Raw genomic sequence first — 18,564 nt, 5'->3', positions numbered from 1 at the left:
ATCTATAGGCGAACTGATTTCTATACTTGAACACGACATGTCAAAATATAAACACTTACATTTTGAAAATTTGGTATACATATTATTATACGCATGCATCTTACTGTGCACGCAACGTCTGCGCAAGCATTCGTATCATATCAGCATGTTACACAAGACATGCTAGACATTTAATGATTTATGAAAGGTTAAACTAAATGTATAAAAGTAGAGCTGGTTAATAGTCCATGCAAAGCATTTGCATGTCATTTGTGGATAAATCATTTCGAATGAAGGCATCTTGGTAGAGGACAAATACTGGAAATGGACCATGTTACAGGAGATGGACCATGTTACAGGAGATGGACCATGTTACTGGAGATGGACCATGTTACAGGAGATGGACCATGTTAAACATGCTTTTGTACTGGGTTGAAATTCGGTATACAATGAAAAGGTTTTGTAAGCTTTGCAATTCTTTACAATATCTTTAACGTCCATTTATACATTGATTCATGAAAAGGAGATTCATTTGCATAAGTTGTAGAAAATAATAGTAAATGCTAATATACAATATACTAAATACATAAAACATACGTCGCTACATGTATATGAGGTTTTAATATGTTAAGTTGGTTATATACATAATCTATTGCTCCTTGCAAGTGACATTCTGACACATCATTGTAAAGGTGATTCATACGTGTTAATGTTTTACGTCCTCCCCAAACGTATGAAGAACAAACGAGGCAGCATGCGTAATCGTGACGTTGAAAAGTGTTACTATTAAGAAAAATAAGGACATTCTCGATCTTTAATATCTAAGAGACTGACCGGAAAGCCAGGGTAGCCCCTTTCCCCTTTTGTTGATGTACCCTGCAATTTCGAAAACACCTACAATTTCAATATTCAAAGCTGACATACGCAGGCATGCGGGTCGATTTTGACGTTGGAACAAGCGGTCTAGATTTTCATATTCTAGAAAACAAAAGTGCGATGTCTAGTTAAAATATATTGATATCAAATTATATTTCTAAAGTTGTAACATGCATGTTTTTTTTTATATTACAATTTCATCCATAAAAATAGCTGCACCAACTCTATACAAACATAACACACAAATGAACAAGCAAAGGGCGTACGAAAAAATCAACGTTAGAAGCATATGGGTTAAAACCGGATCCCTGAAACTCGCGTACGTTGTCTCGACACATATTAATAATAAAAGTAGCTTGTACAGGGTGAGGAATCACGTGACTTAAATGGGTTCTCTCATAAGTCACCACGGGTCACCATCGATGTAAACAAACAAGTGAGTGAAGTTAATTTCTAAATAACTTTTTTTTTACAGAAAATATATGAAAATATATCTTAGCCTTTAAAAGACTATGCTATTTTCTGCTTCTACACGTGTGAAATATAAGATTTTCTTGTAAAACAGTGATGCAAACCTTCGCCAAAAGTTTGTAGATTGGTGCAGCCTTAAACATTCCTTGAGATGGATTGCATCATAAAAATACGACACGTGATTCCTTACCCTATCTACGATCACACAAGAACCATAATTTGCGACATACATCGTATAAATATTAATATATATATTATGTATGTTGGAAGCATAGTTGAATAAACTTGGTATTTTTATTGACATAAGCATTTCTGGTTATATACTACATGTATGTAAAGCGTCTGACTACCGGATATCCATTGTCTCCACGAAGGCCCTGCAAACAAGCATTTCGAATAAACAACGAGACATTGAATAAAAACCAAGACACATGCAACAAACATGAACAATTGTCGCACACATTTGTCAGTCTTCCCTATGTTGTTGTCAATAATCAGGTAACTTCATAAATGTATTGCAATTTGATGGAAATTTTCAGCATTCTGCAGTTAAGATCTCATAGATTATGGTCCACACAATAATTTATATCTTGTTCGGAGGATAAAATGCACATATTTTTCAGATAATGCGAAACCTGTGTTTTTTTTAATCGACCACTCATATTGGTAAAACATTTCATGTTTACTGATTTCAGTTTTTCTCACTTTTTCTCTTAAGGTGATAATTTAAAAACATACAGACCGTTTCACCCTTGTCGCCCTTCGGTCCCTGAGGCCCTGAAAATATAAATAATGTGTCGACTGTATGAACCAGCAACTGTTTTCCTTTGACACCATGCCAGAACGACAAGTATATACCACAAAATTAAACTAGGGTTATCACAGATATAATGAATGCCACAGGAAGCAGAAATGCCCAAAATGTCGTGTTTTAGAACAAACATGAACATTTGCATCATACAACTGACTCAATATGCTTGTCAAGTTTCATGTGAGTATTTGCAATATTTTAGAGGTATATACGACACACAAGATTTGTAAGACCATGTTTACTACGTTAAGAACAATTATTGGACAGAGGGAATGTCAAACGTGTACCCGTGCGCAACTACCCATACCGACAGAAATTCCGATGAAGGTACATACGTGTAGGTGCATTACGTTTTGAGAATCGAGCGACATATAGTACAGTCATTGTTTTTATTAAGTCAAGTGCCATAACTATGGTTGGACCGTGTGAAATTTATGCACACTGTCCATGGTGACAAATAGTTCGTTATGTTTCATGAGTGTAGGTGTACTAATTTTGGAGAATCATGTGACGCAAGATCAGTTTTTATTAATTCAATGGCAACTACTCTCGTTAGACTGCGTGCAATAAAAAATATGCCAGGTCTTCATTTATGTAAACCATCATTCCTAAGAAGGTCCGTGAACTTAGGTGCAATAGTTTAGGAGCTACGTGCCACAAAATATATTCGTGACGTGACTCGACCGAACGTGACATGAAATGACGTGATACGCCACAACAAACTCAACCCCTTTATATCCTTTATATCTAGCGTTATATTATCTCTGGTGTCATAACTACGAGCATTTGAGTGGCAAACTATTTCTATGTCTTCCTAGTGCATTCCCAATATAACTGTCTAGCCATGTCTTTTTTATTCACAGACCATTTAAATTAACAAATTGTGTAAGCACGTGAGCTCCATGATAGTGTGTGTCATACAAATTATCAGAACATTACCAAAGATTGCCAGCGGCAAGATAACGATATCACTCCATGAGCAGTGACCCAGGCCACTGGGAGATTGCGTATATCTTCATTACTTATATTATTCATTATACAAGTACACATCCCCATTGCAAGCTAATCACAGAATGTTAACTGATGTCATGGTTATTGCAAAACACAAAGTTTTAATAATGTCACTTATAGGACCATTGATTTCAGAGGAGTTTAAGCAATAAAACTTAAAACACACGCAGTATAAAAATCTAATCTCCGAAATCGAAAAAAACGTAAATCTATTAAAAGCTTGTGTTCCACTTGTATCTGACCAAACGATTTTCCAGACAAATTAAACTGTCAATAGGGCACTATGAAAATATAGGTTTAATGTTGAACATATCAAGGAACATGGCAGTTTACAGGTTTGTAGTCCATCTTGGAGGAATCTGGCTTTTTTTTTGCCTTATCTTACAGATATCACGCTTAGATAGCCAGTTCATCAATAGATAGAGTAACCCTGAAACAAACGGGTATATAACAAAAACATTAACATTTAGACAGCTGTTATTTGGATGTCTGACTTTTTGCTATGATAGCAAAATGCCATTTTGCTCCCCCAAAAAATCGAGATACAATTTTTTTTATTTTATTGGACAAAAAAAAAAACCTTCTTAGTTAATCAAAACAGTCTCAGTTGCAGATGTGTACATGTTTAGTAATCCTGTTTGACCTAGTAATATTAAAAAAATGACTTGCCGTCACTCAGCAGTGTATGACGTTAACTTCACTTTCTTTTCATGAGTGTTTATTCATCTACGGATGAAGGCGTAAAGTTTACATAAAGAAAGTTTTTAAAAATACAAAACGCGTTTGTGTGCTTTTTTATATAAATACCTAGTTATATACAATGAAAAAGTACTATTGTGTTGGTCAAAAGCGGATTGAAAGTATGACAAAGGATTTAGGTACTGAACACGTAACTTTAGAAGCGATTAGAAATATACGAGAAATACAATATCCGCGCAAGATTACTTGACAAGTCTAGCACATTTAATAGCAATCTGGCATCATGTTAATTGAATTTTGATATGTGCAAAGCTAGCGTTTAACATGCAGTGAAAACCATGAAACAGCTGGTCTAAGAAATCTGGTTCTGTAGATGCGAGATATTGGTTACGGTGCACATTCCTATTAATATTAAATTCTTCACCTGTCAGAGGAAACGTCTCTGTCATTATTATAATCCATATTATATAAAGTTATGTCTTTTTAACTGGGAATTGTATGTTATAAAAAGTTGATCAACAGTTACCAATGTTCATGTCGATTTCTTCAATACTTAAATGGTTAAATAATTTAACCCTCTTCAGTTTATAGTAACTGATATGGTAGAAACAAAAAGGTGGATGCAAACAGAGCAGGGAAGACAAGATGGTGCTTCAGTAATTAAACAACCCATCTAAACACACCGTAACATACGGTAATGTGCACCTAGTTTTAACATACGGCGATATACCTTATTACCACATGCCAATGAAAGACTCTAATGAGTTTATGATTTGTAGGAAGAACAAATGTTATTTCTACATAAATTGTTGATACAACATTCTGACAAAACTACTCATCCATTCGGAAAGAGCAGATTGGCAATCCATTCAACTAGTTCTGCTAAGTCGATTAGAATTAAGTTTTCTTAGTTTTCTGTAACAAAATATAAACAAACTCTTTACAGAGGGGAATGGATACTTAAGGCGGGAAAACATGCGTGAAACCAACATCAATCTGTCAGTCGAATTCTGCCAGGTATATCAAGTGCTTTTACCATCTTAAGCATCCGTGACATGGAAGACCAAAGAACACCGGAAGTGAAGGTAAATTAGCAAAACAGTACATCTGATATTGATAAATTTACAAGAAAAAATGTTACACAATATGTTTATGATTAAGTTAATGATTACTTTGAAAGCTAGCGAAACTTGTTATTTTAGAGACAATATCTAAATATCATATTATGTAGTTTTTCTCAATAACTCTGAATTCTAGATTTAGTTTTCTTTTCTATAACTTTATTACATAAACAAGAAAAAAACCCAAAACAGTTTGAAAGGACAATAAAGAATTTAAGTAGACTCGTTTTACAGATTAATGTGACATTTTCAAAACTAAATCTAAAAGCTAAATCGAACAAAACAACAGAGCAGATAATAGAATAGGTACTACAGGGGTAACACCAGACGTCAAACTCTAAAACGACCCTGTGTAGAGTCACAAGGTTGTGTCCTAAAAAAACTCTACACAAAACAAAACAGACTACACATGCATTACAATATCATGGTTACTACATACTTATTGTGGTAATTTAACCGCTTTAACAAATAGAAAGGTTACTGGATTGAAACGGTCAGTGGAGTATGTGGATTTATTTTTTAGTTAAACTGGTTTTCGGCCGCCAAACTGTACTAACCACTGATGGTAAGGATGGTAAGGATGAATTTCTGGTGTCCAAGCTCAAACCGTTCGACGACAATGGTACCAACATATTATCAAACTATGTTGCTCATTTACCTTAACTTACACGTTCGAAACAACTTTGAAGTCATGATCGTCTTTACAAATTTCATTAGCACCAATTCCGATTAGATTTATTGTATACATATTTCTTTGCTGTTCTGCTCCAGGTTCAACATCAAATGCATATCAAGACATTTTGCAACATTTGCATATGACTGCGTATATTTGAAGTATGCATCTAACCATTTAACAAAACGAAAGTTGTTATTGATGCAATAGTCGAGAAACCATAATTTGTACCATATGCAAGAGTAAGGCTTCAATAAAAGAACACATTGTACGTTCATGTGAACGACTTGTTTCAAATTATCTCGGCATTCACAGATCAACCCCTGCCAATACACTCTACGTTTCCCCGCCATAAAACACAGTAACATGCCATAAATTGAGCATATAAACGATAAAACAAGTGAGAGACGGCTATAGAAAACACATAATATCACTTGGCTTTATCGTTCCTTATTAAATGTTCTTTAAATCAAAACTTATGCCAATTTTTATTAACACAAAAGTGATTTACCACCCAAGTTTTTCAATCAAAAATAACAGTTTAATACTGAAATATGTTCGAGTTGCGATGTCATCATTATCATAATCATAAAACATTAAAACCAATTGTCATTTTTATTACTATTATTATTTGTTGCTTTTATAGTTGTTTTAAGTCTTTGCCATGTTCTCTTTGTATGATTTAAGTAGATCAAAGTTAAGTTGTTTTGTTTTTGGGTTTATCCTTGAGGTTTAGTTTGATTCAAATAAACTGACTTTAGTACTTCAATGTTTGGATTAAATGCATATCATTGCTCAATAATTCACAATTACAGTTTTTGTCATGTGCGGTAATATATTGATATTAAGTTTAAGGTCTAATTCCCCTAAATTTACATTTTAAAGGGAAAAATACTTTGTTCTCATGTGTCATCAAGTCATATTCATTTTAACACTCGACATATCGCAAATGGCGATGGTCAAATGTATAACAATGGCCAATGGTCCATGAACTTGGTTTTAAATGAAAAAGTGTATATAAATTGTAGCTTCCATGATTTTTTATCATTACGTACTGACATCACAGATTCAGCTAAATAAACAATTTGTATTAACTAGCTGTAGGTCTATGGCAATATCCCAGTTTCAATTCTAAAACCGTTAATTCTTTCGTTGCTATCAAAGTGATTGAATGTGCTTATTGACGAGACCAATAAATTATGGTTGTCAAGACAGGCCCTGTGATAATACCAGATTGGAATGCGTGTGATCGTTCTTCCGCGCCTGCGCAATATGACCCTGGGGTAGGTAACATCCTCTCAGACTGTGTAAACAATAAAAAACTTCCTGCAAAAGATATTTCAGATGCTCTAAACTTGTTTGCAAATTTGAACTGACGTCTGGCGCAGTTTACTACGATTTATATGTTTTCTAAAATTTCCTCTAACATTTCATGCTTTATAGGTGAATGAGCGTTGTTCATTGGGAAATACATTCAACAGGTGAACAAAAATCAACCGATGTTGGGTATCAATCATTAAAATATCATATACTATTGTGTACGTACTTCAGAAGGTTTTAATGTATTTAGAATTAAGGTTATTTTTAATCAATACTTAATTTACCTATACAAGTGTAAAAGAAAAATAACAAACATTTATTGACTCTTTTTCGAATATGATTTTATTTAAATTATACATTTCTTTTAGTCAAGGTTTATTCAAAAGTGCCTCATTAGTTATAGAAGAAAATATAAAAACACGACTCCGATTTCAGCGTTCTGTACAAACACGGACGTGCTCTGGTATGGATGCCTTTATTGTTTTTTTGTTTATTTGAGTTTATCAAGGTCTGCCCGCGCCCATTGGCTACATTATGGCTTGACTCCGCCGTGATGCCATCACGACTTAAATTGTGTTTTAAATGCCATAAGTGATATGAGATAGAAGTGACAGCAACTTTAAGAAACAAAGTGAGATACAAGACTAGTGATCCGGGTGCGAACCCTAGCTCTTTGCGAATAGACCTCTTGGTTCTTTAACGTGCTCGGTGTAAAACACCGATACACGGGATACAACTTACCTGGGTTGACCATGTACTGAGTACACCATTTTTCCAAGCACTACCCTTTAAATGCCCAGCGCCAGGCAAGGGAGCTACTTGTACCAACTTTTAACGTCTTTCGGTATGACGCGGCCTGGGATCGAACCCAGCGGATGCCTTAACCACTAGGCCACGGAGACGGTCTTCTGGATGCCTTTAGTGTGAGTATTGAGTCTAATATCACTACAGTTAGTGTTTGATAACATCTTTATTAATTTTGTTTCTAACTGATAATAATATAAAGGTTAAATTAATGTATTGTACGTTAATATTATGGCACCAAAACATCGTTATTAATCGCATGATTTTACATTTAAATGTGCCATTCCAGTTTACCGAAGCACATGCAATACTATACTATTGTTTTTTCTCTTTTATTGAAAATACGAGTGCGTGAACCTTATCCTTCAATATGCCCAAACCAAGATCCTACAAACGAAACAAACGAAGATTTTGTTTAGAGACAATGAACACATGTAGTAGACACATAGGATGGTTTCAGTGGAACCAGAAAGGGGTTCAATGGATGGGGTTTAACCGCCTATGAACGTTCAGTTAAACCAGCAATGAGATCAAGGGATAATATTAACCGCCTATGAACGTTCAGTTAAACCAGCAATGAGATCAAGGGATAGGATTAACCGCCGAGGGACGTTCAGTAGATCAGCAAGGCGTTCAAGTAATTGGTAAAACCGCCTTGGAGCGTTCAGTAAAACCAGTAAGGAGATCAAAGGATGGGTAAAACCGCCTTGGAGCGTTCAGTAAAACCAGTAAGGAGATCAAAGGATGGGTAAAACCGCATCGGAATGTTCAGAGTGACCAGCAAGGTGTTGAACGGAAGGGTGAAACCGCCTTTGCACGTTCTGTGAAGCCAGCAAGGCATTCGGTACATGATTTGAACCGTCTGGTACGTTAGTTGACACCAGCAATGAGATGAAGGAATAGGTAAAACGGCATTGGAATGTTCAGTGAAACCAGCATGGAGTTCAGGGGACGGGGCTTACCCGCATCAGTACGATCAGTGGACTCAGCAATCTGATCAAGGGACGGGGTTACATTGCCCCTAAACGTTCAGTAAAACCATCAAGGTGGTCAAAGGCTTGGGTTTAACCGCGTTGGAACGTTCAATGAAACCAGCAAGAAGTTCAAGGGATAGGTTAAACCGCGCTCGAACGATCAGTGAAACCACCGGAGAGTTAAGTTAAACAAGCAAGGAGTTAAATATATTGGGTTAAGTCGCCTTGGCACGGTCAGTTAAACCTGCAAGTAGTTCAATGGATGTGTAATCGCCATGGCACGTTCAGTGAAAAAAGCAAGGAGTTCAAGATATGGGGTTAAGCGACCTTGAAACGTTCACTGAAACCAGCATTGAGCTCAGTGAAACCAGCAAGGCGTTCAAGTAACGGGGTTTAACCGCCTCGAAACGTTTAGTCAGATTAGCATGGAGCTCAAGAGATTGAGTAACTGCTAAGAAACGTTCAATGAAATCTGCAAGGCATTTAAGAGATAGCACTTGGTCGGTTTTCGAGTATCCAACTCCTCACTTACCCCAACATTGCATTAATTAATTAAGAAAGGATACAACTATTAGAGCCGACAACAACATGAAATCAGAAAAGGACAAGGTCGTCGAATTCCCTCATACTACTATTATTATTATTCAACGACAAGATACAGACAGCGTATTGCATGTATATATTCAGACCTTGAATGAACGTATAATGTACTTATATTATAGATGGGGTGCTTCAGTTGTTGCTGGGGGATCAGCAGAACGGAAAATATAGAAACAAGGCGCCCGCGTACAATACCCCAATGCTTTTGTCGATAAGAAGCTTTAGTCTGGTGAATAATCTTTCAATTAATGAATCCTGACGGAGCAATGCTCCGATGAATACTCTTTTTCCTACTGGGCCAGACAATGTTACGCAATCCTAGTTTACTATAATGAGGTATCTATATTATGATTTATAAATTCTTCAGTATTGTATCGCAAATTTATATTGAAATTAAAGATAACATAAACACAATAACATAAATCTTTGGAGGAAACCTTGTTAGAGGAAGATAGAATAATCAAATATCATTTAAGTTTATGGCCTTTATGCTAAATATTTCTCCAGGGCTTATCAACTGCATGATAAATTTATCTTCGGGAAAATGATTAGGTCGGAATTGCACCTCTTGGTCTTCATGTTTGCGAACTAAAGCAATTTAGAATAATAGGAAATGGCAAGCCAGATCCAGCAGAAACAAATTTATTTAATGAAGACAAATTAGCACAGTTGGTCCATAGAAAACTCTGAAGACCTCAGTTTCTGGGTATGAATGAACGGTCCACCAGCCAGGTGGATAAACAACAGTTTTCATAGCAGCTTAAACAGGCATTTCTCGCGCTTGTTAATAAGAACTCGATGATAGATTGTACCATTTTTTGTTTATTTTTGTCCAGAGTGAATAAAAAATTATATCTCTTTTCAAATATACCTGCTTGCTTGGATTAATAGACTTTTCTTTTTAATACACACATCTCAGTGTCTAAAGCATACTATTTTGTTATGAATATCGTATTATATAAAACTAAATATGTTACGAATGCAATATACTAGTTCGTGTAGAAAATCTAAGTACAGGTTTATAAATCGATGACAAAGAAAGACTATTCTAACAAGAAATAATGAACACAAAAAACCCCATGCAAACAAGTTTCACTCTCATTTTCAAAACAGCCATAATTATCATGTTTGAAGCACCAGCATGAACCCCACTATCTCGGGATAACGTGCTGTCTGACGGGCTATTTGAGGACAAGTTCGAGGGAAGCTAACACCAACATGGAACCTGCCCAGCTAATCCAGGGCATGTTTTCTTACTAAGGTTAAGCATCACACACTACATTGCGGTAATATTTTGTTCCGGATTACGAATCGTTGTAAGAGCGACTTATTCTGTAAACAGTTATTAACTAACACATGACTAAGAGCGCAATCACTCTTAGATTATGCCCAAATTACCACTTAAACGTTTTAATTTAATAGTTTAGAAGCGTGAAGGTATACCGAAATATATGCGTTCAAATATATGACCCAAATTAGGAGTTCATGTATGTACATTTACAGTATGTGCATGTATAACTCTACAGAAACCAATCTGAAGATCATAACAGTATACATACATATTTAGAACATTGGACAACTTAAGCTTGAACAATCAGTTTTAAGATTCATATGCATTACAATCTTTGTTGATTTGATTTCTACATTACTTATATATTGTGATTGGCATGTCATACATTTCATGGCCCATGATTGGAAATCATACTCATCTTATATATTTACACTATGTGTGTACTTCTGGAGATAAATTCGTAAAATGATTTATGTGCTCTCAGTAATTTACGGTTAAAGACAATAATCTCTATAACAAATGAAGCACAATTTTGCTATTTATTCTCATTCCATAGAAGACCTATTTCCACAAAGGATACAATAGCCGATTATCTCAAGGTATTCTACGTATGAATTAAGACAATTCATCATTTATCTTAGTATTCAAACGAGGAATTCTTGGTAGAATGGCGCCATTTGTTTATCCTCAATTCTGCATTTATGTCACTTTCATTAGTTTTTCATTCACTCATTATCATTATGAGGAAAGCTGAATATTTTGCATGTCAATTTTCTGTCATATTGTGATCTTTGCTAATGAATCGTTATTAAACAAACCATTCCGTTAGTTCTCCAACTGCTTCTTCAGTGTGGAATGTATAACCTCATGACAGACCCACTTCGAAGCCTCATTTCCACGTGTTTTATGTAGATAGCTCAATTTACTCGGTACTTTCTCGTGATGGAATTTATTGAAATATGTCAACCACTTTCAAACTTAATAGGTTCAACATTATTGCCTGAATCAATTGCACCAAAACACGTGTTATTGTACCGCGCATCTTGTAAAATACGTTACGGTCTCGTACTGATACCTTGCTGCAAAAATGATTTGTAACACATTCTTTTAATTAGTGTGTACTAAACAAGACACACTGGTCCATTATCCGCTTATATAAAATGGATAAACAGTGTTAACGGTGTAAATTAGATTGTATTATACGTAATGGATGATCATCTCTTTTGCCAAGACCCGGTGCGACTTTGGTATTCACATTGTACACCTCCATCAGATGTTTCCTACAAGCCAGTGTAGGGATGGTGAAATCTCCTTGTGTTAAATTGCCAAAACTTCCCTTGCGCAATACAGGCGTGCCAAAAGTATGCTTATACCAGGAACAAATGGCGATGACAGAAAGCCATAATACATTCATCTAAACCATTTCTCAAAGTCATTTCATGTGTTTAAATCACCGAATAACTAGAATTCACCTCAGAAAGTTATGCACGCTTGTATTTTAGTGATATCTGGTTTAATGGGAACACAATTAACTTAGTTATTAGGAATTGAATATTCAAGAATAAAAAGCATATGTTCAAATTGTCAAACTAAAACTCTTCGATCAAATGTCACTTGGTACTTGTGATATTACCAATAGTACAAAAATAGATTATATATGTTTAGTCTATGCGAAGACCATTAACACATATTACAATTTAAAGTATATATGTATATCAGTATCTATTAAGGTGGCACGCTTTACACACAGTATTTGCAAAGTCCGTTCATCTGAAATAGGATGTGGTAACTTGTTTAAACAATTGTAAAGATTCATTGCATTTCGAGACAATGAACAGGTTGCCCACACCAGACCATGGGCAGTTGTAGGTCACCTGGTCTGGCCAGGTGCGCTTTGGCCTCTTAGAACTACTTATAAGCCACGCACCCAGACCACTCAGCCAAGAAACATCTAAGAAATGTTTTAACGAGGTGTCTGGTTCCGAGCATACAGTGTAAATTCCCTGGGGTATATCAATGATATTGAATCTGATGGTTATGAATTTATTCATAGATTCAGAATGTTTAACAAGAAGAAAATTTCCTTTAGTTAGACATTAGTGTAAGACTTAAGTCAGAGCAAAGCCTATTTAATCAACACGTTTAATCATATGATTTTGTCTGCATGGCTGACATGAATTTTGCGTATTAAGCATGGTTTTAGTATTTATAACATCCGATCATTGGCGACAAGGAAACTATTTCCGGTATTCCGACCCCAACTTATTGTGTCCCAATTCCATGTAGAAAATATTTTTATTTTGATATTTTTGCAGTTATTCCGACACATGGTGAACAAAAATCACTATGAATTGCCATATTTTATTTCTACATAAAGGTATTTTCCTTGCATGGGATCGGTTTTTCTGAACGAGAAAATTCTAAAAGCATGCAAAATTTCCAAATGCCTTGGAAAAAAGTGAAACACATATACACTATCAAATTTGGTCTGGACCAACTTTACCCTTGTTAAGAACAACGTACCTGGTGGACAGGAGCACGCTTGTCTGGTAATCCTCTCCGTCTTCCGTCGTCCCTTCTCCTCATGTAGCTGTTCTAATCGCTGGAAAAACAACAAAAACTGTACACTAAGACATGTTGGAGAGAACGCATAAGGAAAACTGAACGTTTATCCTACATGTTCTTTTTAAAAAGCGCGGACCTCGCATTTTCCCGTTTGTGTCAAGTCCTCTAGTAAAGAATCGTTATTGTTTGACGATCAGAATTTTATAATTCTGAGTAAAGCTAAACATTTTTCGAATTGACCTCTTAATGTACACTTGAATAATTAAGACGTTACCCTTTCGGCTTTAACAAAAAATGATGTTATCATGTTTAAAGTTATAATAAAGTTTGTATGTTAGTCAGTTTCTTCCTCTTTATTGCATTCCTTCTTAATAAAAGTGAAAAAAACAAAAACACTTTTTTATGGAATGTTTACGATATAATGATATATATGTCATTGAATATGATGACTTATTTTTGGAAAAGTATTTTCTAATGTTTTTAAAATGATTTCAACAAGTAGTATACATGATTCTCAAACACCCTTTTCCATTTTAAAAAAAGTTTTTGGATTTTTGTTATCGTATATTAGATCTCCTCGCAATACTTTCCGTGACTTCTAATAGGATTCATATGGCAATAAATTCAAGTTTCAAAGTGTTTGCAGGAAAAGTGTGCGTGATTGATTTATTCTTTTCTTGGAATAGTGCACTTCAAACATTAACACAGAAGTCTGTTTTTGACTTAACCTACACAATTGTTTTGAGAATTTTAACATATTTTTAGCGCGTTCTTTGAATATTCAATTGCCTTCGTGAGGATGTACTTTGTGAACTAACACCAACATTAGGAGCACGCCCTCAACATTACAAACGCGATGGAATCAATTCAAATTGAGGCAATAAAACCTTAGAAAAATGTACCAGATCATTTAATAACCGGGCAATTTCAGAGTCATAACCTGCGCGGATGGCATGTGTTTTTATGTAACGGTAATGACATGTAACGTACACAAGTTTCTGGCACGGCATGAATGTTTATATCTGCTGAAATATAGATGCCAACACATAGTCTAATACTATGATTTAATATTTATAATAATGAATGGTACTAGAAGAGTAGTATGGTTTAATAGTATTATGCAGCATAAAAAATCTTAAAGCAAATAAAAGAGTGGAACTTTAAAATGCAACAAGGTAAGTAATGCAAACGTTGCAAAAGTGCCGATAAGAAATACGAGTTACATTGTTATATCAAACGTCAAGGCGGCCATCTAAAAGTTAGATTTACACATTTCAACCCATCAATTTCATTAAAAAAAATATTCCCTTCGATATTTTTCAGTGAATCCGTATGCTATGTGTGCAATTTTAGACGAGTAAAAAACTAGTATCAAGAATTATTCTGAAACATTACCAGTATTCTTCCAAAATTTCTCCTATTTTGCCCTCTATATGCATGACAATATGTTTGCCTTTTTAACATGAGTCAAGGTCTATGCAACTGTTTCATGAAATTTTGGATGGTATTCTCCGTGATGATTAAATTACCCAGGCCAGAGACACTTGATATCATGTTATTATATTATGTCTCTGCGCAGGCCGACAGAAATGCACACGTGTAAGCATACCTAAGCGCTAGTGAAAAACAGATCATATAAAATATGAATTAACGCATGAAAGTAATTCATTCTGAGTACGTATTTGTATAATAAACCATCATTTTGAAATATGCCTTCTTAACAAACTACAATAGAACAAAGGAATACACACGCAAAAAGAATGGCAACTTTATAAAATGTATTTCCGACAAATGTAACACCAAATCATAGGTGAAATGTTTAAGTTCAGTACACAAAAACCGCGTTTATATAAATATATAAATTCATTATAGGATACTTCTGTAAATTTAATGAAAAACAACAACAAACCAAAATGCAATATGTTAACTGATCTAAGCTGGTAATTGTCTGTGTCGTATTCTTTTATTAATTGTATGAGATGCCTTGGGTGTTTTGAACATTGCTCCACTGTTAAAGCAGCTTCATTGCTGAGCTTTCCCATGAAGTTTCCACTGCATTGTAAAAACTAGTTGTCATATGCAACTGTTAGTGTTTTATATTCGAAAGGTAAATTTTTTGTAATAATTTTGCCGATTATTTGTAGTTTTCTTATGATAAAACATTTGCGATGAGTAAGTTAATAGTGTGTCGTTAAATGCTTAATTATTTTTACTAGACATGGAGAAAACAAATCCGAACTTTATACTTTCATTCATACTTTTATAATACATAAAGGCTGTTTACCAACGGCGTTAAAGAAAAGAGTTCGTCTATTGCACCCTGTCTATAGACCGAGTAACTAGAGAAATACGAGAACCCCTATCAGTTGCCCAGTTTCCAACGTGACGTTAGCAGAGCGGAAAATATATGAACCTCCCGAAGAATATAATTTAGATTTATGTTAGTTTTATTATATACATTTCCTTGACATTTTCATGGCAAAATAATGTAAACTAATGAAGAAAATGAACGAGTCGCATCAGATCCAATGGAGTTAATCGCCTATTTATTTCGTTCCAAATTTTTAATTATTTTGATCCTCCTAGCTGTTACTGACTAGAATCAAAAAGCACGGTAGCAGGTGTTTCTATGCAGTCATTACTTATGTGAAATTTATGTGTAGTGTGTGAAGATGGCAACTAGCCGACGAATTTATTGGAACTAATAGAAATAAATGGATTCATATAATATCTAACAGATAATCAAGAGGAATCCGAGACTAATGGCATATGTTCTTCTGATAAAATGGTTTAACGTACGTTTATTGGATCCCATATTTTTATAAAAGAAGTTAGCGGAACATTTAGATGACGTCGAAACAATTTGGAATAATAATTAGTTTTGTGATAGTTTACGTTATCATTGCTGTAATCACATTTGGCAGCATTTATGCAAAAATATATGGAATGTTCCCACATAAAACAGGCATTTAATCAATTCAAAAACATTTGTATAAATATATATATATATATATATACATGTTTACCTATATATCAGGTCCAAATACATCAGCTACATTTGGCGGTCATTTTTGTAATTGCTGGTGTGAGTGTTTCCGATGTTTTCCTTGTCGGAGAACTATGTTAAGTGCAATATAGTCTTTACATTTGATCGAACTCGAACCATAATTATAACAGGTTTTTTTATATTTCATGTTTTATCTACAAAAGGGATGACTCATGCGATCAATCATCGCTGGTTTCCTATTACCAGAATGTGTCCTTTTTTTCAAAGGTCCGGCACAATGAAATGTGGTATTTATTTCTAAGTCCTTAAAAGAACAGTTTCGTATGGAAAAAAAACGCTATTTTTATGAGAATTTCATTGATAATAAATAAAAACGAATTGATTATATATTTCTTAAATAAGTCTTAATTTTGAGTACGTACCTTGTCCAATGCAATGTTAACTTTTTCTTCGACAACTTTATCAATGTTTTGTTTACTTTGCTCAATTTCCCCTTCCAGAACACTTAGTCGATCATGTAACAACGTCATAGTCCGTTGATTGGACACAATTGTCCATATACTCATTGATATCACCACGGAAACAATCACTAACACCAAACACGACAAAAGCCACACCCATACCCTCCAACAAGGATTTGACGACCCCGAGGATTTGTCCCTATTAGAAACAAACTTCTTTGTTCCTTCCCCATTCATTTTTTGCACAAATTATTGGTAGACTTCACTACCTTTGCGCATTAAACACTGAATTTGTTATTAAACCTACTCCTCTCGGCTTTAATGCATTATATGAAATAAATTAAGTGAAATATAAACTATTCATTTACGACTGCGTAGATCCAATTCTATTCAGCATCATGGATTTTGAAAAGACATCATTTTGAAAAAGTATCCTCCCATTTGTAAGTGGAGACTTCTTCGCGCTATGGGGATATCAACACAACCACTGATATGTAACAAAAACAGGCGATCCAGCCGATCCAGGCGATCAGAGAGCCGAATCACCGTTTGCTACTGTACGGGTACTTTCCACTGCAAAATTGTCTTCAACAAAATCGGGGTAAATTATTGCACTCAACATCCAATCTTTGCTTTGACGTGTCTTATATGTTCCATCTGATTATGTAGCATGTATAACTTGTTTATTTCACAGCATCTTATTTTATAATTTTCTATCTCAAGCCAACATTTTCAAAGACCTGTGAAGAATTATTGTAACAGTGAATATAATTATTTTGCAACGGCGAAGCTTTCCAGTTCTCAGTATGAATTCTCTAGTTTTAAATTAACATCTGTAAACGGGTGGTTTATGGTCCCATATTTCATGTTTTTCTGAACAGTTTATACGTGCACATGGTCTGGTTGCCTGTAAATTACAATTCTCTCCGTCTTCGGGACCTATCGTATAACAAGATTTACAAAATCTGCAGCAGTTTATACGTAAACTGTTTCTTCAATCTTTCAGAACTAGCCTTTCAGTGTTCATCCGTAACTCATTTTTTACCATTTAAATTAATTGCAAACGGCCGTTGTTAGGAAATAAAGAGTTAACCTGCATTTTCGCGTAGCACTCTTTAATGTGTTCATTATCAATTAGGAAATAACCTCTCACTAGTTCACACAATACAGCTTGTTGAATAATAAAAGTATTTTATAGCCTATTTCCAGCAACTAAAACTGTGCTAAGAACATAATGCTGAACAATGCCCCAGCGTTGCGCCGACCGCTGGTCATGATGAGTTCTGTCAACATTCCTCGTACACCAACAATTTTGACACTTGACATCACGCATAACGTCGGGGAAGTCTATTGGGATAAAATCATCAGATAATGTCCATTTTAAATGTCAAACACTATCATTAGCAGCATTAATGCAATTTATCCGGAATAAATTATTTGGCATACTTCTGCCTCACTTTTCCGGAATATGTGTTAATTTGCAAATACTAGTAACTGTTATCTGACAGATATTCAGTGAAACATAATGGCTCACTACTTAAAATGTAGACTTGCAATGTGAGTTAAGAGTTTGCGTAAAAATATTTTCCCATCAACTTTGTGTATTATTCTTCCCAACAATAAACAAACAAACACGTGTTGTAACAAAACGTTCGCAAAATGCCAACATGCACAAGTATATACTAGTATACACTATATAACCTGTATAGGTTACAGAGAGAATGACAACATCGAGGCTCTAGTTTCAACCTCGTGATCATGATAAATAATCATAATCATAACCACGGTTCCGATGACTAAAAATAGTATGATTGCCAAGTTATGAAATCGTTTCTACCTATTTATTATGAGAAACATAATTTTTAAGCTGTGTGAAGTTAGCTAAACATACGACATTGGAC

General features: G+C 34.8%; 1 protein-coding gene across 18 annotated transcripts in view; it reads right to left on the bottom strand.

Annotated features, from left to right (window-relative positions):
• LOC128212755 (collagen alpha-1(XIII) chain-like) overlaps positions 1 to 18,154 on the bottom strand; it is a 37,811-nt gene extending 19,657 nt beyond the window's left edge. For 4 of the 18 annotated variants that reach the window (XM_052918073.1, XM_052918154.1, XM_052918112.1 and 1 more), the window contains exons 1-4: positions 16,625 to 18,147; positions 13,154 to 13,232; positions 2,069 to 2,103; positions 814 to 855 (exon numbers count right to left, since the gene is read on the bottom strand). In XM_052918073.1, the coding sequence (XP_052774033.1) occupies positions 814 to 855; positions 2,069 to 2,103; positions 13,154 to 13,232; positions 16,625 to 16,900 (432 nt within the window). In that variant the 5' untranslated portion in view covers positions 16,901 to 18,147. Of the gene's footprint in view, positions 1 to 813; positions 856 to 1,676; positions 1,704 to 2,068; positions 2,104 to 13,153; positions 13,233 to 16,624 lie in introns of all 18 variants that reach the window. The other 14 variants (XM_052918081.1, XM_052918171.1, XM_052918070.1 and 11 more) reach the window with 11 other exon arrangements.
• Positions 18,155 to 18,564: the final 410 nt, after the last annotated feature.

Source organism: Mya arenaria, chromosome 2 (genome assembly GCF_026914265.1).
Source record: "Mya arenaria isolate MELC-2E11 chromosome 2, ASM2691426v1".
Taxonomy (NCBI): Eukaryota; Metazoa; Mollusca; class Bivalvia; order Myida; family Myidae; genus Mya; species Mya arenaria.
The sequence above is the reverse complement of the archived record's forward strand: the minus strand, read 5'-3'. Positions and strand labels throughout refer to the sequence as shown.